At 40.9% G+C, this 24,183-nt stretch overlaps 1 protein-coding gene across 8 annotated transcripts in view; it reads right to left on the reverse strand.

The window, feature by feature from the left end:
• The window catches only part of CPSF6 (cleavage and polyadenylation specific factor 6), a 31,133-nt gene extending 14,945 nt beyond the window's left edge, over positions 1 to 16,188 (reverse strand). For 6 of the 8 annotated variants that reach the window (XR_014227856.1, XM_082308629.1, XM_082308627.1 and 3 more), the window contains exons 1-7: positions 16,054 to 16,188; positions 7,387 to 7,596; positions 5,385 to 5,488; positions 4,474 to 4,619; positions 3,627 to 3,800; positions 2,030 to 2,534; positions 712 to 804 (exon numbers count right to left, since the gene is read on the reverse strand). Coding sequence is in view for 7 of the 8 variants with exons in the window: in XM_082308629.1 (XP_082164755.1) it covers positions 712 to 804; positions 2,030 to 2,534; positions 3,627 to 3,800; positions 4,474 to 4,619; positions 5,385 to 5,488; positions 7,387 to 7,596; positions 16,054 to 16,113 (1,292 nt within the window). In the remaining variant the exon portion in view is untranslated. The remainder of the gene's footprint in view (positions 1 to 711; positions 805 to 2,029; positions 2,535 to 3,626; positions 3,801 to 4,473; positions 4,620 to 5,384; positions 5,489 to 7,386; positions 7,597 to 16,053) is intronic. The other 2 variants (XM_082308630.1, XM_082308631.1) reach the window with 1 other exon arrangement.
• Between the last annotated feature and the right edge of the window lie 7,995 nt (positions 16,189 to 24,183).

Consider the following 24,183-nt stretch of genomic DNA (forward strand, 5'->3'; position numbering starts at 1 on the left):
ACTTAATAGTGTGCTTTACAAACGTTTATAATTTTCATAAAATCCTTGAAGGTATGTAAGTAGATATTATCCCAATTGAATGGATGTGGAAATACATGTACATAGGCAATGCGACTTTGAGCAAAATTAGAGATCATTTTTATAACAGCACTGGAATTAGAACTATATGATCCTGTTTCCCAGATCTTAACTAAGACCAGAATGCTATAACTTATGAAAAGCAAATATAGGCTATCATCTTTAAGACACTCAATTTTCTGAATGATACATCAACATTTTGCAGCTAATTTTGGTTTTTTATTTCTGGTCAAGTTCAAGGTGCTCCAGTTTGATCTCCAAACTGGTCACAGTAAGGAGGAAGCAATAAAGCAGAATCCTCATACTCATTACACTTTTTTTACTGTAATTATTAGCTACCTATATAGGGTTTTCCAAAGTAACAGAAGTTAACCTATACAAAAACTTTCCCAAAAGTTTTGCAGTGTCCTATTAGCCAGTCTCTGTATCATATAGAAAATTTGGAGAAACGTGTTAGAGACAAATGTTGAGACTGTTAAACTGGTCCACTGCTTGATATTTCTAGAACAGTGTTAGTTCTTCTGGTAGAAAGAAAATGCAGAATAATAAGCAATGCTATCCTCTTAATTGCAAGAAGTGGAACAAGATCCTATAGCCAGTTTAGCATAAGAGGAAATGTCTAAAAATCCATACCTCCCTGAGTTTTGAGTATTATTTTTCGTGTGCCTCCCATAGAATGGAATATGTAATTTTTCTCTTATGGACATGTTATTTCCAGTGAAACGCCTATGATATATAATTAATGACAATTTAAATAGTTATGGATGATAGTTTTAACATTATTAATGAAAATACTGGACAGTAAGTTATACTGTCCTATTCCCACTCCTTCCCTCCCCAGACATTCTATAAACTGCAGACAACCTCGATTTTGTCCATCAAAAAACAACCAACACCTTATCGTTTTATTATATTTCAGGCAATTAAGCCAAATGTTTGAACTTCTGTAGTTTCTGTATGAACATAGTATGTACAGATGCGTGGGGTTTTTTTAAACTTTGTGATAAAACAAGAATCAAAGCAAAGTGTCTTTGCGGAAAACATTTTAAGCAAGAGAAGTCTCTCTCATGCTAGCAGTAAAATCACAGCTGAAAAATCCAAATGTAACTACGTAAAAAGTGTCAATCTATCCCAAAATTTTCTGCGACAAATACAAATATGGTGAAAAACAAGAAACAGCAGCAAGACAGAGATGCTTGAAAGCACAGATGAAAAACATGTTTCAAACAAGATGTGAAAACCTTGACAAGTCAAGTCAGAGAGACTCAAGAACTCTGTCCCCGATAGGATTAACCATAGGAAAAGCCACTGCTACAAACACAGCAAGATTGCACCAAATGAGCAGGAGCATCTTGACAGGAAAGGAAGATTAAAGTCTTGCAGTAAATTCACACCTGGCTTTTGAGACAAAGACTGACTTTGAATTGAATCCTGAAGAAAAAAAAGGGACAAGCAGAGCTGCTGAAAGATGAAAATGGTATGAGCTTGGTATGGCACTGTATTCAACATATGCACATATTCAAAAAAGAACTCCAGAGCATTCTAAAAAGACAGCTTGCAAAGCACAATGATAAAGGTACAAGTCAGAATTTCAAGTTAAGACAGAAACACAACCAGAAGCTGCTGCCTAAGAAGTGATATGTAAGTTTACATGTAGAACACATGGAATGATGACACTGCCAAATACAAACAGTGAAGACAGACAGTTCAGAGCTGAAAAAGGAAAGTGAGATTACTGGTGTTGCATTTCAGGATTTTCTTACTGCTACAAACATGTTTCTGAGATATATTTCACTGAGAGAAGTGAAAAGGAGCAAATTAGAAGACTGTTGGGATCCTTCCAGCTCTATTTTTCATTATTTCTAACATTTGCATTAAAAGGAAAAAATCAAATGCTTCGTATAAGAGGAGTAAATTCTACTACCAAGCGCATTACACCAAAAGCACTCACCTTCCAGGTGGCCCATAGTCACCTCTGTCATATGGTGGAGGTCGGCCATATGGATCTGTCGGAGGTGGGCCACGGCTGTCTGAAGTAGGTATGCCACTATTGGCAGGTGGGGGGAAGAAAGCTGGATTCACATGTGGTGCAGGTGGTGGAGCACCTGGAGGTGGCCCAGGGAGATGTGGAGGAGGAGCAAGAGTCAGGGGTGGCCCAAGAGGGCCAGGTGGACGAGGGGGAAATGGACCCGGAGGTGGAGGTGGACCCTGCTGAGGTGGTGGCGGACCTGGTGGTGGCCCGTAGCCTGGAACTGGTGGTGGAGGGCCTGGAGGAAGTGGCCCAAGTGGAGGCTGACCAAAAGGCTGTCCTGGAAACAGAACTGGTGGTGGTGGACGGTCACCACGATTAGGAGGTCCAGCTAATGGAGGTGGGAGGACCTGACCAGGAGGTGGAGGGCCTGGTGGGCCTGGTGGGCCAGGAGGACCTAAAGGTGGACGTGGGGGAGTTTGTCCAGCTAAAATTAAAAAAAAAAAAGTTAATAAATATAAAGAAATAAAAGACTTAGTGAAATAATTAAAATTCTTGCCTTTTTTTTAATCCTTAAAAACAACAGAAAACCAAAAACAACCCTCACTGAACAATTTGAAACTTACACAAGACATGCATGGTCCCACTTTGGGTCCGGTAGCTTAGAAAATTTTTAACAAACAGTTGCTTGACTGTCAATATCGAAAGAGAACAACATTAACTTGAAAACTGACAGCTCGCCCTCCCAAGCACTTAATCACCTGCTGTTGTTACCCAAACTCTCAAAACCTTACAAAAACTAGAAAATATTGCGTCCTACTTCCACCCGCAGCTAGTCTTTTATATGGGGCAAAAGATATAATATATATTAAAAATATGGGAAAAGCTATATTGGAGAAGGTAAGGTAAACGCACTTTCAGGTCCTCATTAGTGGTTTTTCAATTGACCATCTCCCTTTGACTGTTAGTAGACAATCTACTACTGAATGACATTTATTAAAAATACTTAAACTGAAATAAGAACTTCACTGCAATGCAAGCCTGATTGTTTTAACACAGGTTTCTCCCGTATCAGATACCCGACTAAACATGAACACCTCCTCTTCAAATCTGTGGTATCCTAAGTGCCAACTAACTGACCTGCCAGTGGGCATGAATCAAAGCTGAATTTCTGATGATGTGCAAATTGTAATGCAGTAAGGAAGAGAGTTACTTTATGCTCTGCAACACAGGCATTCTCACCCCATACAGCAAATCAGAAAATTTAAACTACACTGCACTAAAGTGAAGTCTATTTGCTAACATGATCCATCTTAGTTTTTTCATACTTCAAAAATACGAACATTGATACATTACAAAGAATGTCTCTAAAAAAACGTTATATTGCCATCAAATTTAAGAAGTACAAGTCCTTGTTTGAATATCAAAGAAATACTGTTGAATCCTACAGTCCAGCTGTGAACACTGATTATAGCACATTACGGAATTGCCTTGACAATTATAACTTCCCAAATAAGTATGTCACATTAATACAAGAAAACACAAATGAAACTGAAACTCCACATATGAATTATTTTACCTGGGAAAGGTGGTGGTGGCCCTCCTGGCCCTGCCGGTCCAGGGAATCTGTCTCCACCTGGAATGGCACCTGGAAAACGGCCTCGCCCTCTATTACTAGGTGGAAATGCTGCTCTTGAGCTTCCTCCTGGGGGACCAGCTTTACCTTCCCCAGACATCTGGCCAGACTGTGTGGCTGCAATGGAAAAGCAAAAGTGTAATTACATTAATCAAAATAGGTTAAAGCACGAACTTGTTCCTTGGTACCCAAACCCAAAGCACTTGGGGAGGAAAAAGTGCTTTGCTAAAACAGGGCAGTGTTCCAGTATGCCCCATACTAACAGAATAGCACCTGGGGAGACTGTCAGTCATTCCTCTAATGCAGCCCAAGGCCACAAACTATTAGAACTGGGAACCACGAGACAAGGTGCTGGAGGAAAGCACATCACAGAATCTCTCCTCCCCATTCTGTCATAAGCGCAGCCTGTCCAGAGAACAGAATTTAGTCTGGTTTGTCTACAAATGTTAAATTTCCAAATGCTCCTGTACTTCTTTTTAAAGTTACATGCACAAGAAATTGAGAAAGCTTCTCCAACTGTAAGACAAGAGTTTCACAAAGCTGCAACCTTCTTTCAGTGAGTGCTACCTCTTGCCAAAACAGCAGCTCTTCAGCTTATTAAGTGGGTTTTTAAAATTTTTATTTAAGAAGATAGTCTTTAAACAAAGATGCAACTTCATTCACCTGGACTGCAAGTATTTTATAGCTATTTTAAACTGTGTAGAAATTATCAGATGCTGAGAGAAAAACTGCCATAGTACTTTTGGAATAAACTTCCATTTTTCCAAGACAGCACTTAAGAAAGGCTTACTTTTCCTTGACTGCATTTCAAACTGACTCAGAAACTGTTTATTACACGGAGTTACAACAGGATTCTGCCCATGCAATTCTCTTTTAGGCAACAAATCCATCAACTTTTTGGAGGATGCTTCCGATCCCACACCCACAAGGGCAAACCTGAAAGGAAGAAAAAAAAAAAAAGTTACACCACAGTTTTTCCACTTCCTGGATATCCTGACACCTCATGAAAAAAGTTACACACAGTAAGCAAAAGAATATTTGAAAACTAGCCACAAAAACTGTCTCACGGGTCTTAGTCCAGTTTTCAGAACAGATAAAATAACTCACTCTAGGACATATAAGAACCACCAAAAGTGCAAGTACAAGATGCATCAAAATATATCACAACAGAAGCAGCTTTTTGGTAGAGTATCAATACACTATATATGAATTCATATGACCAAGTTATTATTAGGCATTCACTGTGTTCTCATTACTACTAAGGAGGGAGAAAGGCACATTGATGCAAGGAAGATTAGGTTGCCAGTGAAAAATGGGCTCAAGTGCTCACTTTCAAGAGTTAATGGAAAATAAAGATGTAAAGAAAGATGTAATTATGGAGGTTGGGGGGAACAGTATTTGCACTATGAGGAAAAACAAGTATCACCACTGCACTAAGTGAAATCTAGGAATAGTCTTAATGAAGATGGCCAAAAAGATTTAACTCACAAAATAATGAGACACACAATACCATCATAAAAATTTATGCCTGAAATTTAAGTCATTAGTATGAAATGATATACCCAGTTATTGTTGGATCTTGATAAACAAAGATTATCAATTCACATACCGACAGATATGAAAATTAAGAACTCTTTCCCCATTTCCACCCTCCCAAACTTCAGTCCATTTACAGAAAAAAAACAAATGACAAATTCTTACCCTTTAGACTGGCCATTAGCACGATTTTCAAAAAATTTTATCTCCAAAATATCATTTACCCCCAGTGAATGAACTGCTTCAGTTAAGTCTTCATCTGTTGTCCACTGAAAAATATTTTTAATATTCAACTATGAAAGCTTATCTAAAACATCAGGAAAAGGGCGACTAAATTGTCCATGGATGTTTTTTTGTGTTGGAAATTTGTCAAGAGGAATACTTTATACAAGCTGCCAATATTTTCTGACTTTTGGAGAGCAGTCATTTATATTTTACAATTCTCACAAAATTAATTTTAAAAATATACACACTTCCCCATATGCCACATTTCATCAACCCCTCCGCACAGTATACCAGTTACAGTATGCCAAAAAAATTCGTATGAGCAACTTTTTTCTTCTGAGAGTACAAGGGTTAAACTGGACTATTTCCATAACTGTTACTTTTTCTACACCCAATCCATTTTTTCTCCCACTGATTCTATTGTTTCCACACAAAAGTCAATTTTAGACACCATATTAACCAGGTGCTCTTTATGAGAGCTTTGAATAGTGAGAGTTTAGTGAACTACATATTATTTGCACAAAAATAGCAGGATTTACAGACAGAAGAAGGGAAACCAGTACAGAAACTATGGTTAGAAACAACTGCTTCCACTTAACCAAACCTACTTGCTGTAACTTCCTATTAATTACTACGTACAATTTCACTCATATCCAAAGATACACAAATACACTAATTCTTATGGTTTTCTTCCTACTTCTGCAACTCCATCACTTCTATAAATTTCATATGGGAAGTGCAAAGCAGGCTTTCAAGACTCTGAGCTAATCTTGATCTCTCTCAAATCAAGGCTTTTTTAAAAAATTCAACAAGTTACTTTGCTGAGAGCTAAATGCAAAGAAAACAAACATGATAGCAACACTAAAGTAGATAAGCACACTTTTTGTGGATAACTTCATTTGTGAAGTCAAATAATAGGTACAAATAGCTAAACATTGGCCTACCCGCTTTAGAAATTGTGACATTTGACTTGGATGAGTTCAGATAATTTACTGCATTTTACTGATTCCATTCATATATTTTAGAATGGTACAACTGTTAAGTCAACAGCTCCTTTACTTACCTATCAGCTTCTGAAATTAGAATACCATAATAATTAATGAAAAAAAACACCTAAGCACCCATCAAGCATTCTTTTTCCAGTTTAGCACTAGTAAGAAATTAATCAGAAGGGAAAAAGCCTTGAATGAGAATTTTGCATGTGTGGACCTGGAATAACTGGATTTCAGCTAAACAGATAAAAACTCCACTTAATTCAGCTACTGACCAGCTCTTGCACTTTGTTTCCTTAACTGCAATTGATTTTAAAATGCTTTAATGCTAACAAAAGTAATTGTCTTAAGGGCAACTACAGTTCAGTGCGTTATCCCAAACCTGTTACTCCTAGGACCACAGAAATAAGCCTCAAGGCAAATACCTGAAAACAGTTTTGTTTTAAGAGTCACTGCCCTGCAAAAAGGGAAGGGGAAAAAGGCCCTGGGAAAACATGAAAAGTAATTACAAGAAAATCCTTGAGAACCTTCCAGCTCCTTTTTAAACAAAAAACTTCAGCAAGAGTTTACTAAAAAATGGGTTTGTTTAGTAGCCTTAAAGTATCTGCAGGCATAAAGTATTTCATAGTTTAAGCTTGTTCTCCTTCATTCAGTTCTCTGAAAACCTTAAGAAGACAGTAGCACAAATATCCCTTCATAACACTTAAAACATGAGAGGAAACTTTAAAGCTTATATTTACTGAAGATTTCCTTGATTTTTTAGACACTGAGACAGCTCCAGAAAGGCTCACTAAATTTCAGGTAAAAGAAAAAAACAACAAAACAATACCTGCTTTGCTGTATTCTTAATATTTCATACAGAACAATTTTTAAGCCAAAAATATTTACAAAGAATTATGTTCGTAATTTTCAAATTCCTAGCTACACCTAAATAGTAGTAAGATACTTACCCAAGTAAGATTTCCAATGTACAAGGCAATTCTCTTTCCAGTATACGTATAGACAACATTTGGTGCAGCTCCTTTACCTACATCATCCCCAACAGATGGTGGGAGAGAATCCATGTAATCACGATCCTCTGGGGCATCTCCATTATTTGCAGATGGAGAAATTACATCATCATATAAATCAATCTGATCATGTCCACCATATTCAGCTTCCTAAAATACAAAAGACACCTTGATTATATCTAACATTAAACACTCTTAAAACTTACTTGAAACAAAACGCTGTGATAACTGCCATGTTCCACAGACATAGTAAGTCTGATCCAACACCTACTGATACCTGCTGAAAAGCTAAGCCCTAGTTTCATCCACATTAAAGTATATAAAATTCCTGTGACTTCCATTAGATTCTAAACTGATGGGGGGGCGGCAAGGTAGAAATCAACCAAAAATACTTCTGGCTACTGTTTTGCATTGCAATACTTTTGCCCTTGTAATATAAACAGAAATCCAAAAACCCACAAGCCCTACTCCCAGAATTATAGATGCATTAGCAAGCACGAGCAACATGCAAAATGAGAGGCTAACATCCACTCTCAAGCAAATCTTTTTTCCATCAAAACATTTGGTAGACTGAGCTGCTAGAGGAGCCCTACTGACAAACACAACATTCTACCTTTCAGATTTCTACTGCATTCCTAACTTGATTTTTATCTCCTCAGAGAGGGGGGCCAGACAGGGACAGAATTCTATTTTGTTTCATTAAATTTAATAAACCCAAGGGTTTGTGTTTATTATATATTTATTTATTCATGGGCTACAGGGGGACTATTCTACAGCATCACAGCTGCCTCTGGAACATTTTGGTTCAGAAAAGCATCGTGGGGTTTTGGAATGAATCACTCCCTTCTCCCTTGGGTTGGTACAGGTTACAGCACAGTTCCGGCCAAGTGAACTAGATTCCTTTCAGAGGGAATGGAAATGAGAGTTTCTTTCCAGAAGCTCTGCTCATGTACTCAACAACTACATCCTACCTGCCAAATGGGAACAGACGGGTCAAGATCAATCAGTGGTCCTTCAGACAGCTTTGACTCCTAAGTGCAGTAGGAATATTTGGTCCAAAAGGCCAGACTAAATGTAGTCTGACACAGACTATGCAGACTGTGTTAGGTAGATGGAGGGGCCTGACCACCAACTGCCTCAATCTGCTGATGTGCTACTACCAAGCCGTATTACTTTTTATTATAAAGACAGCTGTACTGCAATCACCAAAACCAGACAATTAAGAGAAGGGTAACACATGTTGACTGTAAATGATGATAATCTCCTTCACAAAAACACAAAAAAACTTTTTTTTTTTTAAAAACACAGTGTAACCTTAATCGGTGGGATCACTTAATTCCAAATATGAACGAAGCTGGGTGTCGTATATTCGCATTAAGAAACTATTTTTAAAACAAAGACTTCCTTTGATACTTGCCATTTTTCATCTTATATACTGTCACTCATCATATTCAATGGTGATCAATTCCACAATGGGATGCTGCTATCCTTTTTTTACTATCCTAGCAATCACTTATGATCAAACAGCCCAATCTGTGTGAGACACACACACCATCTAAATGTCTACTGACAGGAAGGCAATAAATGTTCTCAGTGAACAACAGTGGTCTGACAAAGCTTAGGAGAGCCTAGCAGTGTTTAATGTTAACCTTCAGCTTTTATATTGACTTTCACAGGTTGCTTTGCCACATGCAAAAGTTGGACTTCAAAAGCCTGCAGAGGGTTCCTGGACTCTTCCACCCTGATCCAGAACAGAAAGCAACACACCAGGTTTTGATATCAGAGACAATTCAGCATCCACTATCTTGTGATTCATATCTAGAAACCCATACATGCATCCTAGATAGAATAGTTCAAGGTACCAGATACGGCAACTAGAGAGAACCAAGTTGGATTCCACAGAAAACAGGCTGTAAAGCTAGCAATCTTGGTCGAAAACCCAATATATCCACAACCATCATTAGATGATCAGCTGTCTCGAAAATATGAAAATATTATCAACTGCTACTCATACAGAGAGAATATCACTTAAATTAAACAAAACAAAAAAACCACAAAAAAAACCAAAACCAAAACAAAACAAAACCCACACCCAGATAAGCTAAGTTTCTGCATTGTCAATCAAGTAGGTTTGATCCTCAGTAAACTGTACTGTCCCAATACACCCTAAACTTTAGTAGAAGATTTATCTTTCTTAAGTTTGTAATCATTCGATTGAGTAAGGGTTTCATATTTTCACCTAGTTTGTCCAGTTCTCTGTCTCAGTTTGATTCCTCCTATCATCATAGCTCATGAAAGTAGATTCAAAGAACTGCCTGGGACAGGCCTAAACATGACATCTTACAGCAAGATTAAGGATGATGTCACAAAGCAATTAAGGAAATCCTCTGCTAAACGTGCAGTAATTCTAGTCATCTGTGTGTATGGACGATGACTTCAGGGAAACAGAAGTTAGTGTTGGTAGACAGATCCAAACAGGCAGCCACCAGTCTTAGAGCAGACATACACCAACCTATCTCCCTAACAAGGCCCAGTTCAGCATTGCCAAAATGCCAGAGAAGGCAGCAGCCCACAGCTCTGCTGGACCTCCCTAGGGGCAAGAAACTCCTCTGAAACAGATCAAGTTCCTATCACATAGGCTTCCAGGTCACTATGAAAGGAGGGAGAGAATTATCAGGGCAGTGCAGTCTGCGTGTAATTTTTGGGCGGCCCAAAGCACCCAACAGCATCAGTGCCTTAATTTAAATCAATAAAGACACAACAGAAAACCTGATGTTGTTCACCATCATCTGTCTTACATCGTGCTGGTTTTGCAGCCAGAATGGAATTCATTCAGTTACCCGTCTGTCAACAAGGCATGCGGTTAGATGATTAAGAATTATTTGAGTCAGCAACTGCAAGTGTAGATGGAAAAGAGGTGTCTCAATGGCTGTTGCACAAGATCCAACAACCCTTCCTCCTTCATGCGTGTACCATGGGAACTTACCTAAACACACCCTTCTTTCCTAGGTGTAGAAGAGTAAGAAAAAGAATACAGGAAGTGTTACTTCTCTAGTCTTAGCTATTGCAACAAGTGCTCTGCCCATACCAGGAATTGTTTTTGACCTCTTCCGACTTCCTTAGTTAAGAGAAGACCATCAAGCACAAAGAGAAATTATTTCTGCTCAATTATAGTAATTCACAATCTTATAAACAAACATGCTAAGAAACAAAGTCAGCATCATTATTCTGGCCCCCTCTACAACCAACTCAGAGTAGCAATGCATTTCCAAAGCCCATGTTTTTACTAGACCACAGTCTGAAATACTAGATCATTTGCTCTGGAAAATCAGGACTGAAATTCCACATTCTGTGCTATTAAGTGGGAGTGGGTGAATAAAACGGATACTGAAAAGATACGCTCTCAAAGACTCATGCCAGACTAGCTGTTACACTTCCAGTTACTCAGCCCTTCCTCAATATTTTGTATTTTAACTACTGTTTGCATTGTTTTGCAACACTCAAATATGAAAGCCATAAACACATGGAACACCACGACCATGTCCAGAACAGAGAAATTAAAAGTGTTATTTCTTTTTGGAACTTAGCAGCCATACTCCTCTGAATTGCAGAGAAGAACTGGTCACTCCCCTTACAAATGCTGGTTTGGAAACTGCCTTTTTTTTAAAAAGAAAATTTCTTTAAACTGTACATACATCTCTGAGACTTGCTTTTTGTGCTCAACTCTGTTCAATTTAAAGAGTTAAACACTAAATTACACCTCCAAAAAGACATTTAAAAAAAAAAAATGATGATGTAAATAAAATTTCATTTTAAAAGTTTGCTATTGTTTCTGAAAAAACATTCAATTAAGAAAAAGCAAATTATCCAGCTTCTCCCTTATCACTTTTTCATTCAAGTTACAGTATATGTGGTCAAAAACTCTAAATATACATTAGCATCCTCACTTTAAAAAAAGTTTGTAGGTCCTGAAGAATAACAAGTTAAAGAGATAAGCAAAAATCTTCCTGGCCTCAGTTAGATGTCTGAACACACAAACTGGAACCTTAACAAAACAGCAGGACTTTGATGTTTCTAAAATAGCACACTGCCTGTAACAGAAACATCCACCACAGTGGACAAGTTTGTTAGACTGTAAGATTCACATTTACTCTACAGGCCCAAACGCTCTCAGCTGTATAAGTGGCATACCACCAAAATTTAAGCAATCTGATCCCTTGTCAGATAGAGTAACTAAAAACTCACAAGTAGTGAAAAGTATAAATTAAACGTAGGTAGTATTGCTGTTTGTATTAGAACAAAGCCAAGAGGCATCAGATGTGATGGTCTCAAGTTTTATTTGTAGTTTGATATTTGCATATATACAAAGGTTATCTCTTCCTCAGGCCCCTTTCAGCAGATCAACAGAACTGACGAAATACTTATGCCATAAGGTATTGCGCATACATTTTATAATAAATGCAGGTGTGCCAGCTTATGGTTTTTTTATCACCAGGACAGCTCTGCCCTTCTGAGTAGAAATTTATTATACCACAATGTGTCCATCCCCTCCTATAATGAGACAACTGTCTTCCTGATATAAAGGCTGTTTTTAATAATCTGTTTTATGTGGCCATTAAATGCTAACTTTTATTATTTATTACACACACAAAAAAAGTATTTTTCCCTGTGTGTTACAGACAAGAAGTTGAGAGAGTAACTAACATGTTCCTAAGAACCTGTGGCCACAGAGGTTTCCAGATAATTAGCCTCTTAGCTACTTACTCCATCTAAATCACTTTTATTATCCAGTTACAAAACACAAAGTCAAAACTCTTTCATTTCTAATTTGTTAGCATTTAAATATCAAACTAGAACACTACAGGCGTGCTTAGACATATCCACAATGCAACTATGCAAGTATACTCATTAGAGTATAAACAAAGCAAGAGCTTTTTCCACAGCATTAAAGAGATCCTTAAATTGTTTTGTGTCCTCTGCTTGGTCAGAAGGATTTTTTTATGTATACATACATATAATATGTATAATAAAACCAGTTTTTTTACTGTTTAATTATGTGCATGTGTGTATACAAAAAAAAAAAATTGGGAAATGCAAAGCTGATCAGAGCATCAGAGAACTTGACAACGCATGGTCACATTTTCACAACTGCAGGAAAGTAACCCAGTTTGCTGGACAAAGTTGCAGGCAACCTTGAGTCAGACCCAAGCCGGCCTCATGCACGGGCTCCTCATTATCTCAGTATCATGCACTGATACTCTAGGTTTTTGTGTACAAAACCACACCCTAATATTTGCTAAAGCGCCCCTAATCTTACGACAGTCTTCTGCCATCAAGAGAATGCCAGCCTCAGACATTTGTAGGCAGATAACGCAGTCCTCAGGTGCAGCACAGATCTCTTTCTTGAAGAGCAAGATGTGTAATGTGTAGGGAGATGGTCAAAGTAAAATATGCCATGCAATACCTATTTCTTACAGGTCACAAGCAATGTATGCAGGAAGTATTATATTTATGAGACTCTTGTCTCAAAATGAGACTTTAAATAAATGCAAAAGACCACTGGATGGGGAAGCCAGCTTAGAAGAACAAAATGGAAAATGACTCAACCAAGTTCTCAAAAAAAAAAAGGAGGGGGAGGAGGGAGAAAAGCACAATTTAAAAAAAATAAATACAACTTGTGGGAGCCAAACTGAGTAAAGCTGTAAGCCTAAGGACAAAGAATACGATTATGATGAACAATAAGTTAATGAAAGGGTAAGAGGCAACACAGTTTTGATGAGCTCCAGATGGAATGGGAAAGATGCATTTTCACTAAAAAAGATCTGACTTCAAGTCAAGTTAGCCAGCTCATTGCAACCAACACTAAATACAACCCAAGACAGTTCTCAGTTGTCATCCATCTTAGCCAGCTTGTAAACCCATGGCTCTCCAGACTTTATTTCACCCTTATAACCTGTGGATCATTTAGCACTAATCAAGCAGAACATCCCTCCCCACCTTCTAGAAAAAGGCATTAAAAAAAATCCCAGAAGAGCCTGAAGGATGAGTACCTTGAGGCCCAGAACACAACAAAACAACGAAGGGAAGCTCATTCAGCCACAAGTCCTAAATGACCCACTTACTACAGATGCAAACAAAAGTTTTGTCCCGCCTTTGGTATAAATACAGTTATACTGTACCCAGCAGAACGACAAAGCTATACAATGTATTTTTCAGTCCCTGCTACTGGCAAAACCAGAGGAAAGGGTTCCTATAGTCCAACCTGAATAAATACTGGTACGTCAAATTAACATAGTGCAACACAATGCAAAAAACAATACTTACATATAAAGCAATTTTTCCTTACAAATATGGTGTTCCATAAAATGTCCACTACATAAACAAATTAATAATGTAAATCACTTTCTCCCTACAGCATTTTCTCAACTGTCATCTTCAACCATCCACAGATATGCAGAACCATGTCCCGTCTTAAGAATTCAAGCTGTCAGCTTCAAATCAGAAACAGTAATTCATGAGCAGAAGCTTCTAGAGGACCCATCATAATGATGTCAGAATTAGAGGTAGTAAGTAATACTGTAGACAGTAACAACTAGACTTCTTTTGTACTTGACAGAAGGAAATGGGAAAGCGCAGAGGTGTCAACCTCTCCCAGTAAAATTTTCTATTTTGAAGTAATACAGTCCAACTGAGCAGGTCCTGAGACAACATGAAAGTCACAAAAGCGAAACTTGGAAACGAACAAACAGCAAAATTTTGCAAAAAAAAAAAACCAACAACAACAAAAACCAAACCCACACTCAAAAAACAAAGCCAAGCTGAGGGAAAAGGGGCACTAGCCTCTTCTCACTTTGCTGCCCTATATTTTGCAAGGTTCACAAACTGAGGAAGCAGACTGGAGAAACACAGCCCCAGCAGGAGAGCAACTGGGGCAAATACAGTGAAAAGAGAGAAAGGGTCTCCTGACTCCTGGAATAAGCTAAACCAAATTACCACAAGACACTCTTCATCTGTACCATCATCCTTCCTTGCACCATGGCTATAGGCAGTATCAATATTAGCCATAACCTGAGTAGACCAGGACCGTGTAAGTGAAACAGATCATCCCTGTCACTTTTGTTCTGGCAGTATCTGTCTGCAGTATACTTACAGCACAGAACTATTCTGCTCTGAGGGTTTCTGCACACAAACACTACTGGATTCAAATGAGTTTTTTCTGAAAAACTTGGATTGGTTATCTGTGTTTTACCTGGAACTGATCAAAAGAAAACTGAATTATTAAAGAAACTGAAGAGATGTACTCTTATGCTAAATGGTATTTGTGCTAGAGTCCACCCCAATTTAAATTTCTATAGTGGGTCTTCAACTGTAAGAGAGAAACCACGTGTAGACAAACTAAGAGCAAATCCCTGCTCTCCACCATCTGCTCTCTGGTATGGCATTCTTTTATAGTATTCCTTTATGAGGTTACTAATCTTCTGAATTACTTTATCAATAAATATCTAAAGAATTAAAGTTTCCTGAGAGAGCTCTAAGTTGCTATCCAAATTAACTGTGACTTCCATAACCTATTACCTATTTCCCAGTTCTCTGTAGGGCAGGCAGGCATACAATTGGGCATCAGTCAGTAAACCCAGTAAATGTGTGAAAGTGCAGTTGTTCTCGCTTATTTATGTTCTACGGCAGGAACAATGCAATCTGGGGCAACGCAACCTCGAGAAGTGCCGGAGTCACAAACAGGACAGATGGCAAGCAAAACTGATATGAACACCAGGTTTCAGAATGAAAGTAGGCACACGGCTTTTGGGGAAAGAGGAGGGGTAAAAAAAGAACTAGAAAAGTGGACTACTTGTAACCCAGGGAAGTTCTGTTTATTTCATCCACACTTCCTCACCAAAATAGGAGCTCGTCCTCTGAAGACCTGCGCGACTTTTTTAACGACTAGGAGAGACTAACGAATTAAAAAAAAAAAAAAAGTAAGATAGTTTCTCTAGTGATGCAGAATAAAGCTGCACTAGTCCTGCCTCCCCCGCAAAGAGTGGCCGAGAAGCTGCTACCGCTCGGCGGCTTTTTTATTCATCTGCGAACAATGGCAGTATTTCCCCGCCGCCGCCGGGAAGGAGCTGCTGCTCCCCCCGCCGCATCCGGGAGGGTCCCGTCCTCCACGGCCTCCTCCGGCCCCGGGCGGGAGAGGGACCTGGAGCCGCTCCTGAGCGAACACTTGAGAAGGGAAAGCGGGAGAGAGAGAGGGAGGGAAGGCGCTCGCTCTCGGCCTCTCCCGCGCCCTGCCCGCCAGCAGCCTCCCCTCAGAGACCGCGGCCGGGCGGCGCGGCGCTCCCCGCCAACCCGGGCCCCGATGGCACCCGCGGGCCGGGCCGGGCCGGGCCTGAGGCGCGGCCTGCCCCCACCCCGTCCCCGCACAGATCCGCGCACTCGGCGGCGGGAAAGCCCGGCGGCGGAGCCGGCCGAACAATGGCGGCGGCGGCAGCAACGGCGCGGCCCGCCCCGGCCGCCGCGCTGAGGGCCCTGCAGGCGGCGCGGCGGCGAAGGCGGGTGAGGGAGGGAGGGGAGGGGCCGCGCCGCGCCGTACCCGCCGGCCGCGCGTACCTGGTTGAATTCCTCGCCCACATCGGCGTAGATGTCGATGTGGTCCACGCCGTCCGCCATGATCCCGCCCGGCCGCGCCTCAGGCCGCCGCCAGCCGCGCCCGGCTCCGGAGCAGCCACCGCCGCCGCCGCCGGGAGGGGGGAGGGAGGGAGCGAGGGGGCGGGGCACGAGGCGTCACTTCCGCGCGAGGAGAGAGGGGCTTCCGGCAGCTGCAGAAGTGGCGGCTGCCCGGGGGGGGCCGCCCCGGCCCGGCCCGGCCCGCTCCGCTCCGCCCCGCCCCGCCCCGCCGGGGGCGGTGGGGCCCGGCCGGCCCGCCCTGCCCCGCGGCGCCTGCCGCTCACCGTCCGCCAGGGCCGCTTCCCGCCCCCGGGCCTCGCCGCGCCTCTGCCCTTCTCTGCGCGGCCATGTTAGGCCGCGGGCTCGCGGCGCCTCAGCGTGCGAGGGGGTGGCGGGAGCCGGGGCGGCGAGGGACCGCGGGGCCCGGTGCCGGCGGCGCCGGGCCCTGCCCGCACGGGGTGTGCTGCAGAGCGGTCGTCGGGCGGGATGGGGCTCACACAAGCCCCGCTGGGTGCGTACTGGTGTTTCTCTCTCCGCCTCAGCTCCGAGAACGCTGCCCAGCGGAGCAGCGCGTCGATTAATAGCCAAGGACTGTAATTAGCATCTGTAAGATGAAGCAGAGCGTTACATCTTCCAACCAGGGGTGCTCATGCTGGGCTCAGGGGCACAGTATAACGTGCGGAGAGGAGATCAACAAGTACACACTGTTCTGCGTTGAGCCCGGACTGTGAAATGCTCTGCTGTTACAGAGCTCAGTTTTGGCGTCACAAAGCGAAGATAATTAGTGTCAAATCAAGAGATTATTTTTTTTTTAGTGCATTTGCAACTGTTCGGTTTGCAAAGATGGCTTCAAATGATTTTTGAATGAATGTGCCTATTACCTAGCTCTGTGTTTAAGCTCCAGGTGATTTAAAAAAGGGCATCTCCTGGAACATAATGCACAATGTACATAATGTTCTACATCATACATTATGTTCTGCATTGTACATTAGGTTGCACATCCAAAAATAAAGCTGCTTTTTTTACCTTACCGTGAGCTGGCAATAAGAAGCTCGTGTTTCTCAGACTGAATTAAAATAGTGTAATCATTGCAAGGAATAAAAATGCTTAGTGTTATTTTTAGCTTGACTCAAAATGTCATTTTCCATGACTGGGAGTGCTTCCCAGTTCCTGGATCAGCATCCATGTCCCAAACTGTCCTGACTTCACGCTGGGTCCAGGACTTGGGTAGAGACCATCCCTGTCTACCTTGCTGCCCCCAAGTTGTACTCTCCATTGGAAGGAAAGATGAGCAGACCAGAAAAGAGCCAAAAAATCAGAACCACAACGAGGGGTATGCTGTGGAGCACACCTGCCAACGGTCCAGGTACACCTCCAGCATGGAGATGCTTAGGCATTATTCCTGAACTTCTTGTCCAGCCTGTGGCACGTTCAAATTTGTCAGCTGCAGACCTCGTGTCATTCCTCATGTTAATTCTGGAAGCCAAAAACCCTGTAATTGAGTTTGTTTTCAACTCTATTGGAGTTTCCTGGTTGGAGGAACTAGCAGATCCCTTACCCTTTGGAAAAGTTCAGACTATCACTTGAAAAAAAACACTTTAGAGATGGTAGGAATAAAACCAAAAAGCCTTAATTGAACTTTCAGTGTTGGTTACAATTATGATTGATGATACTGTGTTTGATCACAGGTTAAAAGTACAAGTTCACATCTATGAATGCACAAGTCGCACGTGAATTAGATGATTCATTGGTTTTGCAAGGAGGATTCACTTCTGGATTTGCCACAGTGCCTACAGGTACTGTTAAAGTATTAAGATCTAATTGGGTTCACATATTTGCTTAATGATGAACTGATTTAGTGACTAGTCTTGTACAGAACAAAATGAAGCACTGTGACACTTAATATATCTGGCCACACTGAACAAAGTTACTGAAGTCAAGAAAACTTAACCCCTGCTATCCTAGTGATCTGACAAAAATTCACAGGAGAATTTGCAGGTTGTGTGCAGTTCAATGTTTTATATGCGTCTGAGTAACTTAAGGAAGTTATGCATAGATTATGATGATGTTTAAAAGGGCAAGGAAATTAAATATGAATGAGAAAGTCATTACAATCACCTCAGAAACCACCTCAGGGATTGCCACTAGCATTTGAAGGACCCAGCCAGGGGTCTTTGAAGAGGCCAGAAAAGACATCGCCTCTTCTTTGCTCTTTAAGATAATGGAAGGGTGATCAGTGAAGCCCTTGGACATCCCCACCCCCTCGCCCCCGTGCTGTGTTTTGTGCTCTGGAGGCTTTTCCACTTTGGAGCCTTTCTAAATAGTTTGACTTGCTAGATTTACTGCCCACTGCATTTACAGAATAGGCTATGATAATCTTTATTCTTGTATACGTATCATGAAGCAAATTCTGTAAACAGTGTAGGAGACTAAATATTATTCAAGCTGTTCTATTTATTTTCTGCTGTGTTTTCATTCTTTTCATGAGTAGACTTACTAAATATGTCTTCATCTTTCTGTGGTCAGCAATAGCTTCTTTGTGAATTATTATCTCTCCATGGAGCAGCTTCAGAGTTGATCCACTCTAGTGAAAATGTTAATGCTTCATGTTTTGTACACATCAAAATTATTTACAATGTATGTTGCCTTCACCCAGTAAAATTCAGAAAGCTGACGTGGAGCACGGGCTGAAATAGAAATGTGGCCATGAGAGGAAGAGTTATCGGTGGTACAACTTGGTCTGGGAGAAGAGTCCTGGTAAGGTTTGTTGGGGACAGCAAAAGCCACAGGTTGTGAAGTAATTGCACACCTTCCAAACGCATAGCCCGCCATGAGAACAAGGGGCGGCAGATGATTCCATCAGTTCCTCTTTCACACCACAGGATATTCTTTCATCTGACAGCAACAGCTGGAGTTCCCTTGATACCAAAAGCAGGAGGAAAAAGGGACACTGGCAGCTCTACATAAGAAAGTGGCCTATACATTAAGTCCCTGTTTCTCATGGATCCACAAGAGCCTATTTATTTGTATATTGTTCCTTTGGTCTCTTGTGCAGTAATGATGCAAATTCAAGTATAATCCTCATTTTGAACATAAAAGCAGCAGCTGGTGCTCTGAGAACCCTATGACGCATGTCGTATTAGCCCACAAGACCTCTCCGCACTTTCCTCTCCCAGGCTTTTCGGAGCCTTTTCTACTAGGATGTTGCTGCTGCAAGGCAAAGGGGAGGAGAACACTTTTCCCACTCCTTTGTATCGTATGTGATTACTTCAAAATACATTTAAATGTATTACTTTAGGTAAGAGTGGCAGAACCAGTTTCAATATAATAATTATATTTCAATATAATAACGTTTTTTAAAAGTAATCTATTTTTGCTAACATCAACACAGCAAAAATACATCTTTATATTAAAAAAATAAATTCATGTTAGCAATTTCCTGGAGGAATCGAGACTGAGAATGGTACAGGAATTTTCAAACGGACTTTTTATTTTAATAGCAGAGTAAACTGTTCATGCAGTAATGTTATAGACAAAAGTGAAAAGATAAGCTATAAGATAAGAAAAAATGCTGTGTTAAGAGGCCTCAGCTTAGTTGAGATCTGCAGTGTATGTTTTGTTGTATAAACTTATGTCCTAGCTGTGTTAGTCCAACTGCATTGAATATGTTTTGGTTTTTTAGTTGTAGTCCTGAAGCTTTTGATCTTTCCAAAGCTGCCTGGAGCCACTAAGCATGTTCTTTTATTGTTTTTCTTCCAGCAAAATAATCCAAATGGTAAAAGTCTGTACACTCTAAACTGTAAGAAAATGTCTTTTCCACTGAAATGCCTCAGTTTATAAACAGAGAACAGACAGCAACTGAGAAAAAATGTTGTGTTCCAAATGAGGTGGCAAATAGGCACAAATCCTTGACTGTGTACTTGCTTTCAAGGGCCAAAATTTCAAGTTTTATTAACTCTAACGTAACTGCAGGCTGACAAGGAAAGAGACAGTCATGTTCCCATTCCCAAATGTAGCAACAGCCTGTGCTGGGAAAGGGGGAATATTACCTCATCTTTTGGTTGCCGCTCACAGTTAGATTGGATTAAGTGTAACATGAAACTGCATCCGAAGGGCATCTACAAGAACTTCTACTGACACAGCTATTGTAAGAAAATAGCTGGTATTATTCATCTCTTGCCCAGAGTTGTCTTTTTATAGGTATTCAATTGTTCTGGGCTCATACATGTGAGCATAGTGTTCCATCTTTTTTTTTCCCCCTATAACTGCGCATCAGTCTGCTCATTCTCTTGGTTCAGCTGTTCACTCTCTGGTTCAGAGTCAGGTTGAAAATTATGGTCAATCAGGAGATGATTCGTAAATGGCATGGATATCCCAACCCTCAAGGCAGGAAGGTGTATTACAGAAGGTAAGTATAGTGCATAGAGGTGATAATAAATTCAGTTGCTCCGTTTGAATCCACTTCTATATGAGCTGCTAATCAGAAGGCTCAGTTACCTCCAGAAAAAGTATGAAATTGAATTTTCAGCTTTAAATCACATACTATTTTTTTGAAAGCTTCACTTTCCCTTTGTTTAAAACCTCTCTGCAAAATTTCGGTTTTACCCTTAAGATCGGCACTAATCTATTTTTTGCAATAACTTTCTGGAGTGAATCTCCTCTTCTAAATTGACTGAAACCTCTTAATCATGTTAAGTGCATTAAACTTATCTTTCTTTCTCTGAATGGGCTATATGCATATACAAACAAAGGAACAGCACTATCAAGATCATTTACAGATGTTTTTGATTTTTCAAAGAATTTAAGCTCTGGGATAACTTAGTTGCGTAGGTTTCTGTTAATTTTCTTTTTCCTTTTTAATTTCTGTTTACTTCTGATATCAGGAGTCAACTCTGAATTTGAAAAAAATCTTCACTGCTCACTCATGTATTGCACCTGCCTTAGCACTTTGAGTACAGGCTGGTACAGCACTGTTCTCCAGGCTTCCTCTTTTTCAAGCTCGGCTACTTAGAGATACAGTTTCAGACAAGAGAAGCCTCCTCCACAACATTCAGGTGTGTTTTTTTGAAACTTGTACACTTCCAGATTTCAGGAGTGGCAATATCTATCATTACTGTGTTATAAATAAGCAGAATTAGTCTGGAACTGGGAAGCAATGCATCTTATTCAAATAGCATGCCAACCTGTCTCACGCTGGTCCTCGTCTACATCTATGTAGCTCTGCTGAGCGATGTCCGCGCGAGCGGTTAGGGATGGTCAGAGGGGACGTGCCCATGCCTGTGCCCTCCCGGAGCTCATCGCTCCTGCTGCTGGGACAGAGTTTTCTGTGGCATGGCAAGTCCCAAGCCCTATCCCACTGCTGGGATTGCAGCAGAAGGGCTGGGTGTCCCATTTGTACCACTGAGATTTTGAAGAGTGGCTGGGCTGGGGTACGCAGGCAGGTGCAGCGGGATGGGCTGCACCAGGCACCTTTGCAGAAGTGCAACGGGGAACAGGGATCGCTCTCATCTGCAGCTCTCCTGGGAGCCTGTCTGCAGAGACAGCGTAGAGGAACAGCGGTTCAGAGGTTTTCCTTCCAACATCCCCTGAGAGTGCCCGGCGCATAAGGCTGCACAGATAGCCAGAGGGTTTGTTCTTGAGGATACCGCAGAATAAATCACCGCTCTAAATCCCAGGGCACCTTCTTGCTGCCCTACAATTCAGGGTGGAGGGGACTCACACCAGAGGACGAGCCGTCAACCGCTGCCCACACCAGAAATCACAATTACATGTGCACTGATTACAGTTGTTACAGGACAAAGGTTTAGATTTAAAGACAGCAAAGGGAAGCAGATAAGCAGAATATGAACTGATGAAAGCTGTGTGCACTGGTGAGCTGAACACCACCAGACCTACTGTCAGAATACTTGTAGTACAGCAAAGTTGTGGTTTTCAAGGCCATTCTCAAGGAGTGCTGCAGCATTGTTTTCATGTGTCTAAATAGAACATGTTTTTGCTGTTAACTCAGTGGCAGAAAAGTATTTCTTGTTCTCAGCAAGGAATTTTAAGGTTATTTTAGGAATAAATAGTTTTCATATGTAATATTTTAGGAATAAATAGTTTTCATATGTAATAATTAACTTCTGGTGTGTAAGGTCTCATTCTGAATTAGTTTTAGCCCAACTTCATTTTTTGTTACAGAAAATACACAAAGTACTTGTAATTATTTTGCATTTTCCCAACACTTTAAATCTGAGTTTATTATATAATTTACAAATGTTATATTCATTAGCTCTCTCTGTATAAGTTAGGTAAGTATACTATGATATTTATTTTAATCAAAAGGAGACATTTGGGCTCAAATTTCCAAAAGCACCTGTTGAATTTGTGAGAATCTGATAGCTAGAGTGCCAGCCACTGCCGTATTAGCAGAAATTGGTAAACACTGATGGAATTCAGCACCTTTATGTATTTGAGCTACTCAGAATGAGTGGACATCTTTAAAAACATTGATTTTCTCTGAGGTCATAAGATATGATCACTAAAGCAGAAAAAAAGAAGTAGAAAATTTCAGAAATAGTGGAAGAACACCTCAATCAATGAAAACAATCACAAAAAACCATATAATTTGACTAATTTAAAATGCAAGTAAGTAAATACAAACTCCTGTTTTGTGTTTGTAACCCATCTGGGATGACTGAAGATGAGCAAACTAGGAAAACAGATGGGAATCTCTATTAGATTCATTAGAAGGGAGATATCATCCTAATATTAATCCAATACTCACTCTATTGCAACAGAAGAGTATCTATAACTGTAATTTTGTTTTGTGTGTCTGTCTTTATTCATTTTGTTTGTTTGTTTGTTTGTTTGTTTGTTTGTTTTAACTAGAAATATATATTTTTATCATGAACTGAGCACATATATATGAGGAGCAATGGAGAATTTCACAGACAAAAATAAAAAATTCTATCCGTGTTTCAGGTAGAAGAAATTATATTTCTGTCAGACATTTTGCATTGCAATAAAAATCAGACATGAAAGAAAAAAAAAGAAAAGCAAGAGAGATCAGAAAATGTGGGGTTTGTCAGCCAGATATAAAATGGCTCTAATGGCTGTTTCTATGGCAACTAAAAATGAATGGCTCTGAAGATAAACTCAGTATTTTTTTCAGCAGGGACATTAATGTTGCTGTCTACTGGCACGCACTCCGAATGATATTCTCTGCCCCAAACGTGAGCATGTAAGGATTCAGTATCACCATCATATAATTTCACACAGATGACCTGCAACAACTTTGAAAGACAGGGCCTGGTCCCTGGTAGAGTCTCAGCCGCTCTGCCCTGAGCAGTAAACCACAGCCCTGATCCATTTCTTTTCTGAACTAAAGCCCACCAGTGCTCACCCATCTTTTATGTATGCCAAAGCCAACTCAGCAGTTTTTAACTCCTTGGAATTACATTCCCTTTCATTAAGGTCAGTTTATTACACATCATTGCTAAGAGATTCACGATGTCCTTCCAAGACGAGTTGAAGTCCTCCAGGCACTGGCAGTGGAGGCTGCCACCAGAGGAATGGGAGCTGCCCTTCTGTAACCCCTCCTTCTCCTGCACCTTCCCTCTGTGCCTGGGCAGGTTCACGGTATAGTTCACTCCAGGATCCCTCTGACTGGGCAAGATGGATGAGACTTTGCTAATTCTGGGTCCCTCCGTCCTACACAGTCCCCCAGATTTGCTCCCTGCTTGTCAACCCCCTCCCTGCCCACGTTATCGCAGAGCGTGCAACACATACCCGCTGGTTCCTGCAATAAAAAACCTCTCCTGGTAAGCTGCAACACGGCCATCCCATTCTTTCAGACTCTTTGAACTGAAAAAAAGCAGACAAAAGAGTGGTTATGTCTTGGGGCCACAACGGCACTATGTGTGATCTGTAGAAGACCAAGGGCCAGGTGTTTTGTGGAGAGGAAGAAGCCATTCTCCAGAGGTGACCAGCCATAAAGAGAGTAGTTGCAAGTCACTTTGCACTGCTTGGCACTCTCTTAATTAGCAATAAAGTCATAACTCGTGTAGACCGTGGTGAACCAGGTCAGAGCAG

This window comes from Platalea leucorodia (assembly GCF_965183815.1).
Source record: "Platalea leucorodia genome assembly, chromosome: 4".
Taxonomy (NCBI): domain Eukaryota; kingdom Metazoa; phylum Chordata; class Aves; order Pelecaniformes; family Threskiornithidae; genus Platalea; species Platalea leucorodia.